Source organism: Neovison vison, chromosome 10, assembly GCF_020171115.1.
Source record: "Neovison vison isolate M4711 chromosome 10, ASM_NN_V1, whole genome shotgun sequence".
Taxonomy (NCBI): domain Eukaryota; kingdom Metazoa; phylum Chordata; class Mammalia; order Carnivora; family Mustelidae; genus Neogale; species Neogale vison.
In genome coordinates, this window is record NC_058100.1 from 47,143,171 (window position 1) to 47,161,297 (window position 18,127).

General features: G+C 38.1%; 1 protein-coding gene across 4 annotated transcripts in view; it reads right to left on the bottom strand.

Annotated features, from left to right (window-relative positions):
- The window catches only part of ACBD6 (acyl-CoA binding domain containing 6), a 214,023-nt gene that overhangs the window by 22,654 nt on the left and 173,242 nt on the right, over window positions 1-18,127 (bottom strand). For 3 of the 4 annotated variants that reach the window (XM_044267222.1, XM_044267223.1, XM_044267220.1), the window contains exon 7: window positions 9,999-10,029. In XM_044267222.1, coding sequence (XP_044123157.1) covers window positions 9,999-10,029 — 31 coding nt within the window. Of the gene's footprint in view, window positions 1-3,577; window positions 3,850-9,998; window positions 10,030-18,127 lie in introns of those variants that run through there. The other variant, XM_044267221.1, reaches the window with a different exon arrangement.

Below are 18,127 nucleotides of genomic sequence, written 5' to 3' on the forward strand. Positions count from 1 at the left end.
GGCCCCTCCAGATTCAGTTTTTCACTTGCGAATGCAGAAAACAAGGCCTAGGTCAGATTCTGTTGGAAAAGCTAAGAGATTATGTATATGAAAAGAGTATCACTACCACCACCTTATATCTATCTGGGTTTGGGGCTCTTCTGTGTCTAAGCATTTTATTAGAATATTTATAAATCAAATACAGAAGAGGACCAAACTCATACATACAAATTTTCTTAAGACAAATTTATCCATATAACTAGCACACAGATGAAGAATGAGATCATTATTAGAATCTCAGAAGCACCGCTGCCCTGTTAAGCCCTTCCAAATATCACCTATGTATTACCCCAAGGGAACCAGGATCCCATTTACTAATGCTGGAGATGAGTTTTTCCTGTTTTCGACCTTTATATAAGTGGATGCTTAGAACTCTAGTGTCTGGCATCTTGAACTCAAGAGTGTGAGATTCATCCGAGGTGTTGCGTGTAGTTAGTCTTTTTTATTGCTGTATAGATTTCCATTGGATGAATATTTTACCTGATCAGATTCTCATAATTCCTGAATCTGAAGATTTGAGTGTTTCATCAATTACAGAAACTATCAATAAATAGATCTTCAAATATTGATTCTTACCTAATTTCTCCTAGAACTCCTACTTAAAAATGCTGGACTTGATTATTTTACACTCTTGGTCTCTTCCACATTTCCCTTTATCTTCTGTACTGCCTTTAGAACTACCTTTCTGTTCACCATTTCTTTTTTAAACTTCTGCCAATTCTGCACTTTGACCTATCCATTGTAAAAAAATTTTTTTTAATTTATCAAAGTTCATACAGTTCTCTTGCAAATTTATCTGTTCTTTCTGGGAAAGTCTTGTTTGTATGTTTTTCATCCACTGATTTTACACAACTTCTGGTAACTTCTATCCAGTAGTTCCACTGAAGTTCTTCAAAGTCTAACCCTGAGGTTTACTATATCTGCTGACAACCACTTAAGTAGATTTTGTAGTTTTGGAGTATAAGCTCATTTTCAGCAGGGCTTCTTTCTGTAGGACTTCTGTGCTGCCCTGGTTGAGGGGGTGTCCCTCAAGAGAAGTTTAGCATCTGCTTTCCCAGGTCCCTCATGGGTATCAGCCTACATCCTATGGCATAGGTTATGTTAATTTATTCACTTGGTGGATTTATGAGATAGAGTATAAATTTAAACCCCAAACTCACATGAGATGGGGCCTTTCTCCCCCCCACTCAAAATTCTGGTGAATGGCAGGTAAGCTTCTTTGTCTTCCTTCCTTACACTGTTGGCCCAACTTTTTCTAACGTAATTAATTTTTTAAAAAGATTTTATTTCTTTACTTGAGAGAGGGTGACAGACAAAGAGGGTGATAGAGCAGGAATGAGCAGTAGCTGGGAGCAGAGGGAGAAGCAGGTTCCTAGCTCAGCGGGAAGCCTGACAAGGGGCTCAATCCCAGGACCCTGGATCATGACCTGAGCTGAAGGCAGATGCTCAACCAACCAAGCCACCTAGGAGCCCCAATTTTTTTTTTTTAAATGGAGGGTATAGATAGCCCTTTGCGTGTCCTGGCTTATGTGCAGGGTCTCCATTCCAATGCCTCATTATTTCTCAGTCAAGAGCATCCTTTCCAGTGGCACCACTGAAACCCAAGCCCATTGTTTTCCCACTTAGATGTGGTGTAGCTCAAGCAATTACCATAATGATTGTCTCATCCTCGCATTGTGGGTGGGAGTTCAAGACACCCAAAGTCTGGAGACATTCTTCCACCTTTAAAGAAGATTTTTGGTGTATTTTATCTAGCCAACAGTAGGTGCTCAAAAATATTTGTTGAATGAGTGACATGTAATTAAGAAAGTAAGTCATATTCACAATACTAATAGAGCCTATGATATGATTTCAAGCAATTTAAAATTAATTTTCAGATAAATTATATATAACACTCAATGTCTCTTCCATATATATATATATATATATATATATTCTCCAAATAGATAAGTTATTAAAGGGCTTATAGGAAACCTTTCTATCCTATGCTTGTATCTTAGCCCTGCAATTCCGCTTCTCTCAGGCAAGTAACACTGGCTTTTTGTGTATTCTTTTGAGGTATCTTCGGCAGTTACTAGCAAATACGCACAGATATATTTACGGTAGCACACTATATACACTGTTCTGCACCTTAATCCCTTCACTTAACAATGTATATTAGAAAATTTTCCATATTAGTATATAAATAAAATAAAGCTTATTCTGAAGCCTATCAGGAAGACCTTGGGAAAATTCCAAACCTGTTGCTATCTAGAAATGCATTTTGCGTATGTCAAGCTTAAATGGACACATTCCCACCTCCACAGAGGTGCTCACTCCGCGTGGTTAGCTACGGATGATGGGTGACTCGTCTACATTTTCAGAGGCGCATTCAGTTGGCCTTAGCTGTGTCTACAGTTTCTGGATGGAGAACGGAAGGAAAGCACATCCCATGCCATAGAGAATGCACTAAAAATATCTGAATGGTGGGTGAAACAGGAAAGAAGGGGAGGAAAATCAGAACTGGGTTATTAGCAGAGGATGTGGCTACACTGGCAGGGAATATCTCTCAAAGCAAAGCAATGAACTCTGACCTAATGGCAAATATTTCGGAGTAAAAGAAGTTTGCTTCTTAAAATCAGACATCAGGAAAAAGGGGTAGCCCTGAATTTTGCACTGAAAATGCCATAATCACTGTGAAGTTTCTTCCTTCCCCTAATGATCTGTGCTTGTCTGACTGCTTGTCCCAAACTGCCGTCACAACTGTGATGTGGCTAAGAAAAGTTTTTTTCTGGGTCAAAAATTAGGGTTTAGAAGAGCAGCTCTTGGTGATACTGGAGGCGCTAAATGCCAGAATAATCACATAAGTGTGTCTGAGGAGTGAGCGTAAGTGCTGGGGAAAGATGCAAGGGAAGGGACTTGCTTTTGTCTCCATTCCTAGTAAATCTAGAGATGTGGATTTGAATTTCCAGCTCCGTTAGGTAGGTTTATGAACTTTTTTCCTCATTTACAAAATGGGGAAACCAAAGCACTATTTTTTAAAAGATTTATCTATTTATTTACTTATTTGAGAGTGAGAGTGCACATGTGCACACTCAGAAGCAGGGGGAGGTGCAGAGGGAGAGGGAGAGAAGAATCTCAAGCAGACTCCCTGATGAGTGTGAAGCCCCACTCGGGGCTCCCTCCCAGGCCCCTGAGATCATGATGCGACCTGATACCAAGAGTTAAAAGCTTAACCAACTGAGCCATCCAGGCGCCCCACCACACCCTGTTTTAGAAGGCTGCTTACAGAGGAGGCCTAGAGCTTACTTTCCTGTATACTGCATTAATATGTACATTTTTAATGGTTCACCTTTCAAAGGCATTTGATAACATAAAATACATATATATGTATCAAGGTGTGTGTGTGTGTGTAATTTTAATTAACAAATATTTTAAGTATGGCATACAGAGAAATATAAAGGCTAATAAAACAAATTTTTGGCTATGACAAGTAATGCTGCAATAAATATTCTTAATCATGTCTCATCACATCCGTGTCCAGGAATATTTCTAGGTTATATGAAGAGAAGTGGAACTGCTGGGTTGTAGGATATGCGTACCTTCAATTTCACTAGATTTCGCCGAAGTGATCTCCCAGTGGTGGTGACAGTTGATCCTCCTCATCAGCAAAGTATGAGTGTTCCTGTTGCTCCACGTCCTCATACTAGTGTTTGTAGTTGTTTACTTGTTGCCAGTCTGACAGTGTCAAGTTACATCTAAATGTCATAATCTGCATCCAATGATTACGGCTGGGAGATGGTTCACGGGACTCTTGGTGATTCTGTACCTCTTGAGAACAAAGGTAAACACAGTTTCTGTTCCAGACTCTTTTTCAAGAATGTGTGTGTAGTGAACAGCCTTGGACAATAGAGGTAGTGTTTCTTCCAGGGTAGATTCCTTTTTTTTTTTTTTTTTTAAGATTTTATTTATTAATTTGAGAGAGAGAGAGAGAGAGCTTGAGGGGGAATGGCAGGGAGAGGGAGAAGCAGGCTCCCCTCTGAGCAGGGAGTTGGACGACGCAGGGCTTAATCCCATGACCCTGGGATCACAACCTGAGCCAAAGGTAGACACTTAACCAACTGAGCCACCCAGGCGCCCCTAAGCTCAGGATTCCCAAGGCATGATATACTGTGTAAGTAGTATCTACCTGGGCTATTCTGCTTAGCTCCCACGGAACTCAAAAGGAAGTGACCCAAACATCAAGCTCATACTGCTTGCTGACTGTGAGTAAGTCTTGTGTTTTTTACCAGAACCCAGGAAACCGTGCTGGGCTAACTTGTGAGTTTGTAAGCAGGGTATAATCCCAGATTAGTCATAGTTCTTGAGAGTGATGAGTGGGCCGAGGATCTTTTCTTGCTGTTTATTTGATTTTGGCTCTTCTCATCTTTGAACTATCCATTTTGGGGGGTCTATTTTTCTATTTGATCGTCTTTCTTTCTTTCTTTTTTTTTTTTTTTTAAAGATTTTATTTATTTATTTGATAGGCAGAGATTACAAGTAGGCTGAGAGGTAGGCAGAGAGAGAGGAGGAAGCAGGCTTCCCGCTGAGCAGAGAGCCCAATGCGGGGCTCGATCCCAGGTCCCTGGGATCATGACCTGAGCCGAAGGCAGAGGCTTTAACCCACTGAGCCACCCAGGCACCCTTTATCATCTTTCTTATTGGCTGGGTATATGTTCTTGATATAATCTGAATAACGATCTTATGCAGGTTAGTTGCATTTCACATACCTCCTCCCATTCTGTGCCCTGCATTCTTACTTTGTTCATGCTATCTTTTGTCGAACAGAAGTTTAAAATTTTAATGTACTTATCATAATTTAAATTATGATTTGTATTCCTGAATGTTTTCTTTCTTTCTTTTTTTTTTTTTTTAAGATTTTTTACTTATTTATTTGACAGAGAGACACACCAAGAGACTAAACACAAGCGGGGGAGTGGGAGAGGGAGAAGCAGGCTTCCCGCTGAGCAGGGAGCCCTGATGTGGTGCTCAATCCCAGGACCCTGCAATCATGACCTAAGCCGAAGGCAGAGGCTTAACGAATAGCCACCCCAGTACCCCAATAAGCCATTATTTACCCCATTCATCTAAAAGTTTCTAATTTTGCTTTTCTTTATATATGCATTCAATTCCCCTAAAACTGATTGATGTCTATGGGGTGCATTTTTTGGTTATCTACTGTTGTGTAACATACTACTCAAAATCTAGTGGGCTAAATACAACAATGTATTATTTTTCATAATTCTGTGGGTTGAACAGCTAGTTCTTTCACTTCAAGGAACTAATTTTTAGTTTGGTGATTTTCTCTATTGTTTTTTGATTTTCTATTTCACTTATTTCTACTCTAATCTCTATTATTCTTTCTGCTTTCTTTAGGCTTTGTTTGCTCTTCTCTAGTGTCTTAAAGTGGAAGATTAAGTTAGTTGCTAATTCAAGATTTTTCTTCTTTCTTAACATAGGCATTTAAGCTATAAATTTCTCTGCAAGCACGGCTTTAGCTGCACTCCGTAAGTTTTGGCATGTATTATCTTCATTTTCATTCATCTTAAAGTATTTTCTGATTTCTCTTAATTTTCTCCTCCTTGACCCACTTGTTATTTAAGAGTGTGTTGATGAGTTTCCTCATATTTGTGAGTTTCCATGTCTTGACATCTAATGTCATTCCACTGTGGCTGGAGAACATACACTGCACCATTTCTATTCTTTTAAATTTATTGAGTTGTTTCATGGCCTTCATATCCTGAAGAATGCTCTATGTGCACTTGAAAAGGATATATATTCTGTTGTTGGATGGAGTGTTTCTTACAAGTCTGTTAGATCTGGTTGGTTTATAGCGTTGTTCAGGTCTTCCATTTCCTTGTTCACCTTCTGTTTAGCTGTTCTATCCATTACCGAAAGTGGGGTGGGGAATCTCCAACTATTATTTTTGAAATGTCTGTTTTGAGTTTTTTCTTTAGTGGTTGCTCTAGGGTTTACCACATAAGTGGTTTAAGTCCAGCTTCAGATTTCTACAGTGATATGTAGAAACATTACTCCTATATATCTCTATTCCATTTTCCTTCTTTTGGTGGTAGTGTTGTTATACCTGTTACATCTATTAATGTTACAAATCCAACAAGACATTATTACAATTACTTTAACCTCTGTAGTCACTTCCTTAACCCACTGTTACTTTGTTCTTATCTATCTCCTTTGGGCAGCTATTGGCAAATACATTATATTTGTATATGTTATGGGCCCAATAATACATTATATACATATTATTTTAGACATTACTTTTTACTAATTATTTTAGACATTACTTTAGACATTACTCTTTAAGAAAGAAAGGAGGAAAAAAGTGTGCATTTACACTTTTTTTTTTCTAACTATACAATTGTACTTATGAGTGCTCTTTATTTTTTCATATGGATTTGAATTATGTTTTGGGTCATTTGCTTTTAGTGGAATATTCTCCTTTAGTACTTCATGTCAGACAGGTCCGCCAGCAACAAACTCTCTCAGTTTTTGTTATGTGGGAAAGACATCTTCATTTTTTGAAAGACAGAACACGGTGGGATAACATATTGAAAGTGCTCAAAAGAAACCACTCAACTGGGGCATAAATTATCCTACAAACCAACCCAAATTGTGGCTTCTTTAAAGTTCCCTGTTTGGTACTTGTTCGTACTGACAATGGCTCCTCCCAGATGTAGTGGTCTCCCATCCTCTCCGCTACTCTTCAAACTACCCTTAGCCTTGAACTTCTCCAGGCTCCACTGCAAATGAGGTCAGTCCCTTTGGGAAGAGATTAGGAGCTGTTTCATAGTGGTGCTTCTCCCCCTAAGCAAAATCTCTGAGCCAGATCCTAGAGCTGGGAGTGGGGACAGCAGCAAGCTTCTCTTTGAGTGACACCCTTCCTCCCCCTGCTCTAGGAGTTGGTGCTTGGTGGCTTTGTCGGGGCAGCCTGGTGTGCCTCTTGCAGCACGGAGCCATTACAGCTTGAGAGCCAAGGCAAAGGTGATCAGGGGCTCAGTACTGTCAGCGTACCACATTTAAGCCTCCATTTCATGAGGGGATGCTGGACAGAATAAGGGAGCCTTCATCTCCCGGCTGCACTTGCCCGGGACTTAGCTCTTTATGTTCTGCTTTTTGATATATAATCAGGCCACAGACGTTTCCTTGCATTTCTAGTTTATTATGAGTTTTTATCATAAACAATCATATTAGCTAACATTTACTGAGCACCTACAAGGTGCTAGACATTGTCCTAAGCACTTTACATAGATTAGCCCATTATATGTTTATAATGTATCTCTGAGGTTATTATTATTATTCCTCACCATTATCACTATTATCTCACCATAAGTAAACAGATGCATTGAAGTTATTAAATAATCTGTCCAAGTTCAGTAGCAGAACTAGAGTTTGAACCCACAAGTCTGGCTTAAGAGCCTGGGGTCTTAATCACTTTTGTGTATTGCTTCTTTATATTGCATTCTGTACTGAAGTTCCTCAATTGCTTTTTCTGCACATGATTTTATTTATTTATTTGATAGAGAAAGAGATCACAAGTAGGCAGAGAGGCAGGAGGAGAGAGAGGAGGAAGCAGGCTCCCTGCTGAGCAGAGAGCCCCACAGGGCTCCATACCAAGACCCTGAAATCATGACCTGAGCAGAGGCTTAACCCACTGAGCCCTCCAGGCACCCCTTTGCATCTGATTTGACCAAATGGTTTTCAAAAAATTCGTTGTGGCAAACTACATTAATAAATGTTTAAACTGTTAAATCATCTTTGAATTCCCAGGATAAATTCAACTCGATCACATCTTTAAACAATATGACGGATTTCATTTTCTAATATTTTATTCAGGATTTTTATATATATGTTCAAATGTGAGACTGTGCTGGTTTTGATACTCAGGTTATACTAGCTAAACTCAGAGATAAGTTGGGCCATGCATTTGGTGATATTCCATCTTCATTATTAGGCTGACAAATATAGTTAGCATTAACAGCTAGCACAATAGTTTAGACTCCTAGATAACCTAGTGAGGTTTCTGACACCCAAGCAAATGCTAACAAGCAGTGAACAAAAATGTCCAGGGGCATCTGGGTCATTTACTACTGAATAGTGGTCTAGGATGGGCAAAACTGGTAAAAGAGCCTACTGTATTCTGTTTCCCGAAGTCTGAAGGTGGTTGATCCTTAATCAAATATTAAATTTAAATATTTAAATTATTAAATATTAAATATTTAAATTATTAAATATTAAATATTTAAATATTAAATTAAATTTAAATATTGACGGTTGTCTTTTACTCAACCATATTCACGCCCAAATAGAATAAAAGTAAGGGTATTTTACTATGTGCTTTATTTACAAAATACCTCAATATCTTGTATCTCACTGAATCTACCCAGTACTCTATAAGAGCCACATTATGTCCATCTTACAGATTATCTTCTCTTTTATAGGTAAGTTAAGTGAAGATTACTCAACTAAGCTAATCAGTAAGTGAAATGAGTTAAAAAATCAAATCTATTTTTCTTCACTTTAATTATATCAAGAAAGTATTTCTTGGAGGAGAGCCTGGAGCTCCTACAGTGATGACAACTAGCACCTCTGTTGTCACCGACAATACCAAGAATGAAATAATGAATTTTCAAAGGGGGACTGGAGGAGCCTCCATTTCTGTTGATGGTATAGAAAGGCTCAATTTACTATGAATGTTCCCTTAAGAATTTTTATGAATCTCCAACTTTAGAAGTTATTAATATATTTTTAAACAAAAAATTAGTGTATTTCTGCTAGTGACCATTTTCCTTTTTAAATTTGTTTTTATGTTATTTCTTAAAATTCAAGTATAATTAATAACAGTGTTATACTAGTTTCAAATATACAATATGATAGTTCAACAATATGATACATTTCTCAGTGTTCATCAAGGTAAGTATAGCCTTAATCTCTTTTACCCATTTCACCAACCCCCCACCAATCCCCACCTCCTCTCTGGCAACCACCAGTTTGTTCCCTGTTGTTATTTAAGATTTTATTTATTTATTGTCAGAGAGAGAGAGAGAGAGAGAGAGCGCACAGGCAGACAGAGTGGCAGAGGGAGAAGCAGGCTCCCTATGGAACAAGGAGCCCAATGTGGGACTCGATCCCAGGATGCTGGGATCATGACCTGAACCGAAAGCAGCCGCTTAAGCCACCTAGGCGTCCCCTTGTTGTTATTTTTTAAAGCAGGCTCCAAGCCTAGCATGGAGTCCAACATGGGGCTTGAACTCATGACCCTGTGATCAAGACCTGAGCTGAGATCAGGAGTCCGACACTGGACCGACTGGGGGACCCAGGTGCCCCTGTTCTCTGTACGGGAGTCTGTTTGTCTCTTTTCCTCTGTTCATTTGTTTCTTAAGTTCTTAGTTTCTTAAATGAGCAAAATCATACGGCATTTGTCTTCCTCTGACTGACTTATTTCACTTAGCATTATACCCTGTAGGTTTTCCCATGTAGTTGCAGATAGCAAGATTTCATTCTTCTTTTGTGGCTGAGTAATATTTTCTAGTGTGTATACATAATACACATATATACCACATCTTCATTCATTCCCCTAACAATGGACACTTGGGTTGCTTCTGTATCTTGGCTACTATAAATAATGCTGCAATACATATAGGGATGCATATCTTTTTGAATTATTGTCTTCATTTTCTTTGGGTAAATATACAGTACTAGAATTACTGGATCAAATGCTAATTCTATTTCTAATTTTCTAAAATTATAAATTTCTAAAATTCAAATTCTATTCCTCTGTTGAGGAACCTCCATACTGTTTTCTACAGTGGTTGTACCAACTGACCAGGCATTTTTCTAAGCACTACACAGGGTTGGATGAAATTGAAATAAACAAATAGAGAAAACTTTCTACTATGATTATTCATAATTTGGAAATATCTTACCGTAATGTAAAGCTGTTTGACCTTCATTATCCTGTAAAAGAAACAAATAACACAGTTTAGAAGTCTACATTATTACAGAAGTATGAAAGTACATAAGCTACAGCAAATATATCCGACACGCTGAAGCTCGGGTTTATCAGACACAGTTCTGTAAGCCTTCCAGTGACGTCTGACCAAGCTTTCTGCCGTGGAGAAGAGGAGGTTGCTGAATGGCAACCTGAGCATCACAGCGGCTACAGCAGTCCCAGGACAACCAGGCTGCAGATATGAAACCAGAGGGAACCTCTTGGCAGCCTGGTTACTCAATTAGTGGTAAAAAACAAAACAAACAAAAACAAAAACCTGACACTGTATATCCTTTATCTTGGTTAGTATTATAATGTTTTTTCTAAATTTATCGCCAAATCTAAGAAGTCTGAGAATTTCTCATAAAAAGTAAGTGGTTCTGGGGCGCCGGGTGGCATAGTCCGTTAAGCAGCTGCCTTCAGCTCGGGTCATGATCTCGGGGTCCCGGGACTGAGTCTTGCATCGGGCTCCCGGCTCGGCAGAGTCTGCTTCTCCCTCTGCCTCTGCCCCTCCCACCACTCATGCTCTCTTACTCTCTCTCTCTCATAAATAAATAAAATCTTAAAAAAACTTAGTAGCTTTTTAATCCCCCTTCAAATAGTCACAAACTCCAGGCTTGTAATATTATCAAATATCACCAGATCAACTATCATAAAGAAATGTGATTTCAAAGCACACAAAGTCCTGGAAGTTAAGAAAGTCAAAAGTTCCCATTATTATTGAATAATTCCAATAATTCAGTTCACTTTTTTATTCTTTTAAAACCAAGATATTCTAACTATATATACTAATTATAGCACAACATTAAGTACCTTTTAGCAATGCTGCCTCTTGAGAGCAGGTGATCATATTAATTAGCAACAAATAAATCAGGATTAAGTACAAGAAGTAGAATTTAGCAGTCTATTTGATATTCACTTAGTAATATGCATAACCACTATTGTGCCCCTGGTAATTAAGAATAAATGCTTAATTATTGTGAATACCTGGGAAAGGGTGATATTATGACCTATCATATTTTCTTTGAGATCTCTGTGCCATGGGTATTGAGACCAGAAAATCCCTTCAGGGCAACTTACCACTTTCCTTTTAAAACTTTGGGTTTTTTAAAGTTTTAAGACTTACAATTTTGTTTCTTAGCTGTGTTTGTTTGGGCTCCTGGAGAATTATCTTGCCTTTTTTTTTTTTTTTTAATAAGCTCTGCAATGAATTTAAAGGGATGCTTGTTATATTTTATTCTGCATTGCTGGGTGTTTTGTGGTGGGAGAATTTTCAGATGATTTAGTCTAGAATCTTACAGGAAAAGGAAATCCCTTAACCTTTAAGACATAGTTCAGCTTCTTCAGGAAACCTCCCCAACTCCTCAGGTGGGGTTAGGGGGCACTTTTTACTACTGGGCAGAGCACACTATATGTACTTACCTGTCTCTTCCACTAAGACAGTAAACTTCTTGCAGGCAAGTACTATGTCTTTTACCAGTTTCTATCACAGTATCTTGCATATGGGGGTATGACATATAAATGTTCATGAAATGAGAGAATGAATATACTACTTTAATCTTTCCTCATTCATTTATTCTTTAATTTTTTGACCTACCTTTTTTCTTTTACCTGAATTAAAAAGTGAGTCCCCACATAATTCCTATAGTGTGATGTATAATACCAGATAAAGTAATACAATGAGGGACTAACCAATGATGAAAAGGAGACTCAGCTGACAGTTAACTAAGTGCTAAATGACTACTATATTCAGTTTGATTTCTAGATTCTTTTTTGTCCATATGTGTACACAGCAAATTGGCCTCTCTTGAATTTATAAATTATTTCTCTCCCTACATGTATTCTGCACTAATCTTTTCTTACTTTATTTTGATCACATCTCCATTTTATTAATGATTGTTTCTTTAAGGACTTAGTTTTCTTCTATCTCCAGACTGTGTACCCTATCAAATATAAGAAATATATTTAATTTCACCCAATGAGGTACTAATGAAAATATTAAATATTTTTTCAGAACTGATATGCTGGAAACTTTATTTTATCCCTTTAACATTAAGCCACCAATAACACTACTGTTTCCTATAAATAAAACTCTGTGGCTGAGTCTGCTTTTTTTCTTACTGCTAAATGGAGTTTATTAAACTGAATTAAGAGTGATATTTCTAAGTCAAGATACACATATTTTACAGCTAACATATTTATAGCTAACTTCATATTCAATGGTGAAAAACAGAGTTTTTCCTCTAAGATCTCTAAAGAATAATAATTGTACCAAAAGGATAAAATACATAGGAATAAACTTAATCAAGGAGGTGAAAGATCCGTACTCTGAAAACCATAAAACACTGATGAAAGAAATTGAAGATGACACAAACAAATGAGAAGATATTCTGAAATAGGACAAAGATGTCCACTCTCACCATTTTATTCAACATAGTACTAGAAGTCCTAGCTGCGGCAATCCGACAAGAGAAAGAAATAAAAGGCATCCAAATTGGTAAGGAAGATGTAAAACTGTCACTATTTGCAGACAACACTACCTACAGAAAAACCTAAAGACTCTACCAAAACCTACTAAAAATGATAAATGAATTCAGTAAAGTTGCAGGATATATAATTAATATATGCAAATCTGTTGCATTTCTATATACTAATAATGAAGCAGCACAGAGAAATTAAGAAGGCAATCCCATTAATAATTGTACCAAAAGGGGGCGCCTGGGTGGCTCAGTCGTTTAGCATCTGCCTTTGGTTCAGGTCATCATCCCAGCATCCTGAGATGGAGCCCCACATCGGGCTCCCTGCCAGGCGGGAAGCCTGCTTCTCCCTCTCCCACCCCCCCTGCTTGTGTTACCTCTCTTGCTGCGTCGCTCTCTGTCAAATAAATAAATAAAATCTTTAAAAAAGAATAATAATTGTACCAAAAGGATAAAATACATAGGAATAAACTTAATCAAGGAGGTGAAAGATCTGTACTCTGAAAACCATAAAATACTGATGAAAGAAATTGAAGATGACACAAACAAATGAGAAGATATTCCAAGTTCATGGACTGGAAGAACCAGTATTGTTAAAATGTCCATATGACCCAAAGCAATCTACAGATTCAATGTAATCCTTATCCTTAAGTAATAACAACATTTTTTCTTACAAAGTGAGAACAAATAATCCCAAAATTAATATGGAATTACAAAAGAGCATGAACAGCCAAAGCAATCCTGAGAAAGAACAAAACTGAAGGTATCATAATCCCAGATTTCAAGATATACTACAAAGCTGTAGTAACCAAAAGAGTATCGTACTGGCACAAAAACAGACACATAGAGCAGCAGAACAGAACAGAAAGCCCAGACATAAACTCATGCTTATATGGCCAATTAATCTATGACAAGGGAGGCAAACAGTCTTTGATAAATGGTGCTGGGAAAACTGGACAGCTACATGCAAACGAGTGAAACTGAAGAACTTTTTTATACCACACTCAAAAATAAACAAAATGGGCTAAACAACTAAATAGGAGATCTGAAACCATACAACTCCTAGAGGAAAACACAGGCAGTAATTTCTCTGACATCAGCCTTAGCAATATTTCTCTACAGGCATGGGAGACAAAAGCAAAAATAAACTATTGGGACTACATCAAAATAAAAAGTTTCTACACAACAAAGGAAACCACCAATAAAATGAAGTGGCACCCACTGAACAGGAGAAGATATCTGCAAATGATATATCCAATAAGGGATTAATACCCCAAAAATAAAGTCATGGAATGAATAAGACAGGAATAAAAGGTACAGTATAGGGAAGAGAGTCAATGACATTGCTATATCATTGCAGGGGGCAGACAGAAATGGTAGCTACACTTGTGGCGAGTGTAGAGAAGTCAAATCACTTTGTTGTATACCTGAAACGGAGTAACATTGTGTGTCAACTATAGTCAAAAACAAACAAACAAAACCCCCCGACATTTTGCTGGAAAACAAGAGTAGTGGTTTTTTTTTTTTTTGAAGAATTTATACAACTCAATCACCTGAAACAAATAATCCAATTAAAATGGACAAAGGACCTGTATGGCCAACAGACACATGAAAAAGATGCTCAAGATCAGGAAAATGCAAATCAAAAATCACAATAAGGGGTGTCTGGGTGGCTCAGTCGGTTAAGCATCCAACTCTCGATTTTGGCTTAGGTCATGATCCCAGGGTTGTGAGATCGAGGCCCACACCAGGTTCCACGCTCAGCACAGAGTTTGCTTAAGGTTCTCTCCCCCTCCCTCTGCCCTGCTCTCAAAAATATAAAATAAAATAATAAAAATAAATTAAAAAAATTTTAAAACCTCATAATAAGATATCATCTTACACCTGTCAGAATGGCTAGAATAAAAAAGACAAGAAATAACAAGTGTTGACAAAGCTCTGGAGAAAAAGGAACCGTTATGCACTGCTGGTGGGAATGTAAATTGGTGTGGCCACTGTGGAAAACAGTATGGAGGTTCCTTAAAAAATTAAAAATAGAAATACCATATGATCTAGTAATAGCACTGCTAGGTATTTACCCAAAGAAAATAAAAACACTAATTTGAAAAGATATGTGCACCCCTGTGTTTTTGCAACATTATTTACAGAAGCATAGGGAAGCAACTCATGTGTCCACTGACAGATGAATGGATAAAGAAGATATAACATATACATATGTACATACATGCATACATACATACATACCAGGGAGTATCACTCAGCCATAAAAAGAATGAGATCGTGCCATTTGGGACAACACGGATGCACCCAGAGGGTATTATGTTAAGTGAAAAAAATCACAGAAAGGCAAATGCAGTATGATTTCACTTATATGTGGAATCTAAAAAACAAAACAAAACAAACAAACAAACAAAAAACCAAACTCTTCTTAAATACAGAGAACTGGTGGTTGCCAGAAGGGAGTTAGGTGGGGAACATGTCAAACAGATAAGAAAGCTTAAGGGGTATAAACTTCCAGGTTAAAAAAAAAAAAAAAAAAAAAAAGTCAGGGAGATGAAAAGTATAGCATAGGGAATATAATAAAAAATAAAAGATGTGGGGTGCCTGGGTGGCTCAGTGGGTTAAAGCCGCTGCCTTCGGCTCAGGTCATGGTCTCAGGGTCCTGGGATCGAGCCCCACGTCGGGCTCCCTGCTCAGCAGGGGCCTATTTCCTCTTCTCTCTCTGCCTGCCTCTCTGCCTACTTGTGATCTGTCTGTCAAATAAGTAAATAAAATCTTTAAAAAAATTTAAAAAAAGATGTAAATTTACAGGCAGATTTTTATTTTTCTATTTCTATTTTTGTGACCATAGTGATATTGATATTCTAATTCAATTCAGGCTTGATCTATCATCTCCACCAATAATAGGTCTAAAGATACAGCAGTAAGGCAGCACAAAGCATTGAAACCATCAGAGCTACATAGAAGGGATGGATTTTCCCATGTGTCTGATGAGACATGCTGTTCTTATCCAGTAACTTGATATTTAAAATATAAATTTTATTTTAAAAATAGTATTTCAAGTGAATAAATAGTAAGGGAGGCACACAAGAAAATTAGTAGTGAAAAATGAGAAGTAGTGATAAAAACTACGAGTTAGTAATTTAATTTTGGGTAATTTTTAATATTTCTAAGCTGGAATGTACTACCTCTCTTTTTTTTTTTTTTAAGATTTTAAAAATTTATTTATTTGACAGACAGAGATCACAAGTGGGCAGAGAGGCAGGCAGAGAGAGAAAGGAAGGGAAGCAGGCTCCCTGCTAAGCAGACAGCCCAATGTGGGGCTCGATCCCAGGACCCTGGGATCATGACCTGAGCCGAAGGCAGAGGCTTTAACCCACTGAGCCACCCAGGCGCCCCTGTACTACCTCTCTTAATGAGATCTGTGACTCTATAAAAGAATATGATTAAAAGTAATTTGACAATTTAGAATATTGAAAATGTATTTGATGATTATTTTTCTAAGAATTTTCTGGATACATGAATTAAGCCTTCATTTGAAGGTGATGGGTATCCTCCTGTCTTTCCTGGGGGAAAAAAAGTAGGTACAGTAATACTTCATTTAACCGGAATCTTTACAGAGTGAAAAACCTGTCAGGAGGTTTTTCAAACAATTGGAATATTACCCTTTGAACATACAACCTGTAGAAGAGAGAAAAAGATAAAACAAGATGAAACCAGAGAGGGAGACAAATCATAAGAGACTCTTAATCATAGGAAACAAAACGAGGATAGCTAGAGGGCAGGTAGGTGAGGGCATGGGGTAACTGGGTGATGGGCATTAAGGAGGGCACGTGATGTAATGAGCTGTGCGTTATACAAGACTGATGAATCACTGACCTCTACCACTGAAACCAGCAACACATTATATGTTAATGAACTGAATTAAAAATAAATAAATAAAAATAAAAACACCACCCCTATAAATCTTCTAGAGTACCTTACTTCTTATCACTCTGCATGAAGAACACGGAAGATAAATGAACCTACTCTTGAGTTAGAGTTATCGTCATAAATGCATGATGGCCCTCAATGATGTCTGGCAGCAGGTAAACATCTGGGAATACGAGTAAACAAAAACATCCTTTTTTCCCATTTTTAAAGAAACTTAAGTATAGTTGATACATAGTCAGTTTCAGGTGTACAGAACAGTGTTTCTGTATTTACACACATTATGAGATGTTCATCACAAATGAAGTCCCATCACCGATGCTATCGCAGTATTACTGACTACTCTACGCTGCTCTCTTCTCTCCAGTGACTGATTTATTTCAAAACCAGAAGTGTGTACCTCTTCACTCCCTTCATCTATTTCACTCATTGCCCGCAGCTCTACCCCCTCTGGCAACTGTCAGCTTGTTCTCTGTACCTATGCATCGGTTTCTGTTTTGTTTCTTCACTTGTTTTTTTAGATTCCACACATGAGTGATAGCACGTGACATTCATCTTTCTTTGACTTATTTCATGTAGTGTCACGTCCTCTAGGTCCATCCCTGTTGCTCGTCTGGCAGGATTTCCTCCTTTCTTGTGGCTAAATAATATTCCACTGCACATATATACCACATCTTCTTTGTCTATTTGTGTATCAATGGACACCTGGGTTGTTTCCCTATCACGGCTAATGCTGCAGTATTAAATAATGCTGCAGTAAACATAGGGGTGCATATATCTTTCCAAGTTAGTGAAAAAACATCATTTATTATACATGATATTATATATATGGTGTCTTCTTAGGACATGAAGCTGTAGAAATCTATTTGGACTTTCATTAAATGACCCCAGACTACCTTTGCTTTTCACCTATTTTTACCTTAGTGTTTTTTTTTTAAAACAGCTTTTCCTCGTCACAGGATTATCAAATATCCTTTATTACTCAACTCCTAACATTTTCTACTTCTGCTGAGGGCTGGTGATCAGATCAGTAAGTTCAAGTGGTGTCTAACATTAGGAAGCGGTCTCTGAGTGTGGGACCGGTGATGGTATTACATGACCTGCTGTAGACTGTCACACATCTCTATATTCCATTTATCTTGAGTGTCCAGCTACATTCTCTTGGTCAGTGATTTTCATTGTATGTGAATTTTTCATTCTCTGAGGGGGTCTGTGTGCAGGGAATTTGGAGTGGAAGTAACTGAGGCAAACGGAAAAGCTCTGGCTGAGAAGGGGACCAACCTGGAGCCCCTGAACACTTGGCACCAGCTGCCAGCGCCGGCACCAGAAGGGACCTCACAGGCGGACCCTGAAAGTCACTTCTAGAGACCTGAGGATGCTGGGTTCAGGAGCCTCGGGAGAAGTCAGGTGTCACTGTCTGACTTGCTCTCGTCCTGCCTCTGGACACTCATCTAATCCTGCACACAATGGCGGAACGTGACAAGAAAATGACTGGAAGGAGGACAAGCAAAGGCAGAGTGTACTGATTACTCATCCCTTGTGAGGCAAATGCACGAATTCACAACTACATAAATGTTCTTGAGAACAGGTGTGGTTTTGGAACTGAAGCTGAGGTGAGTGCTCTGACTTCGACCTGCTAGGGAAGCTGCTAGAGAGA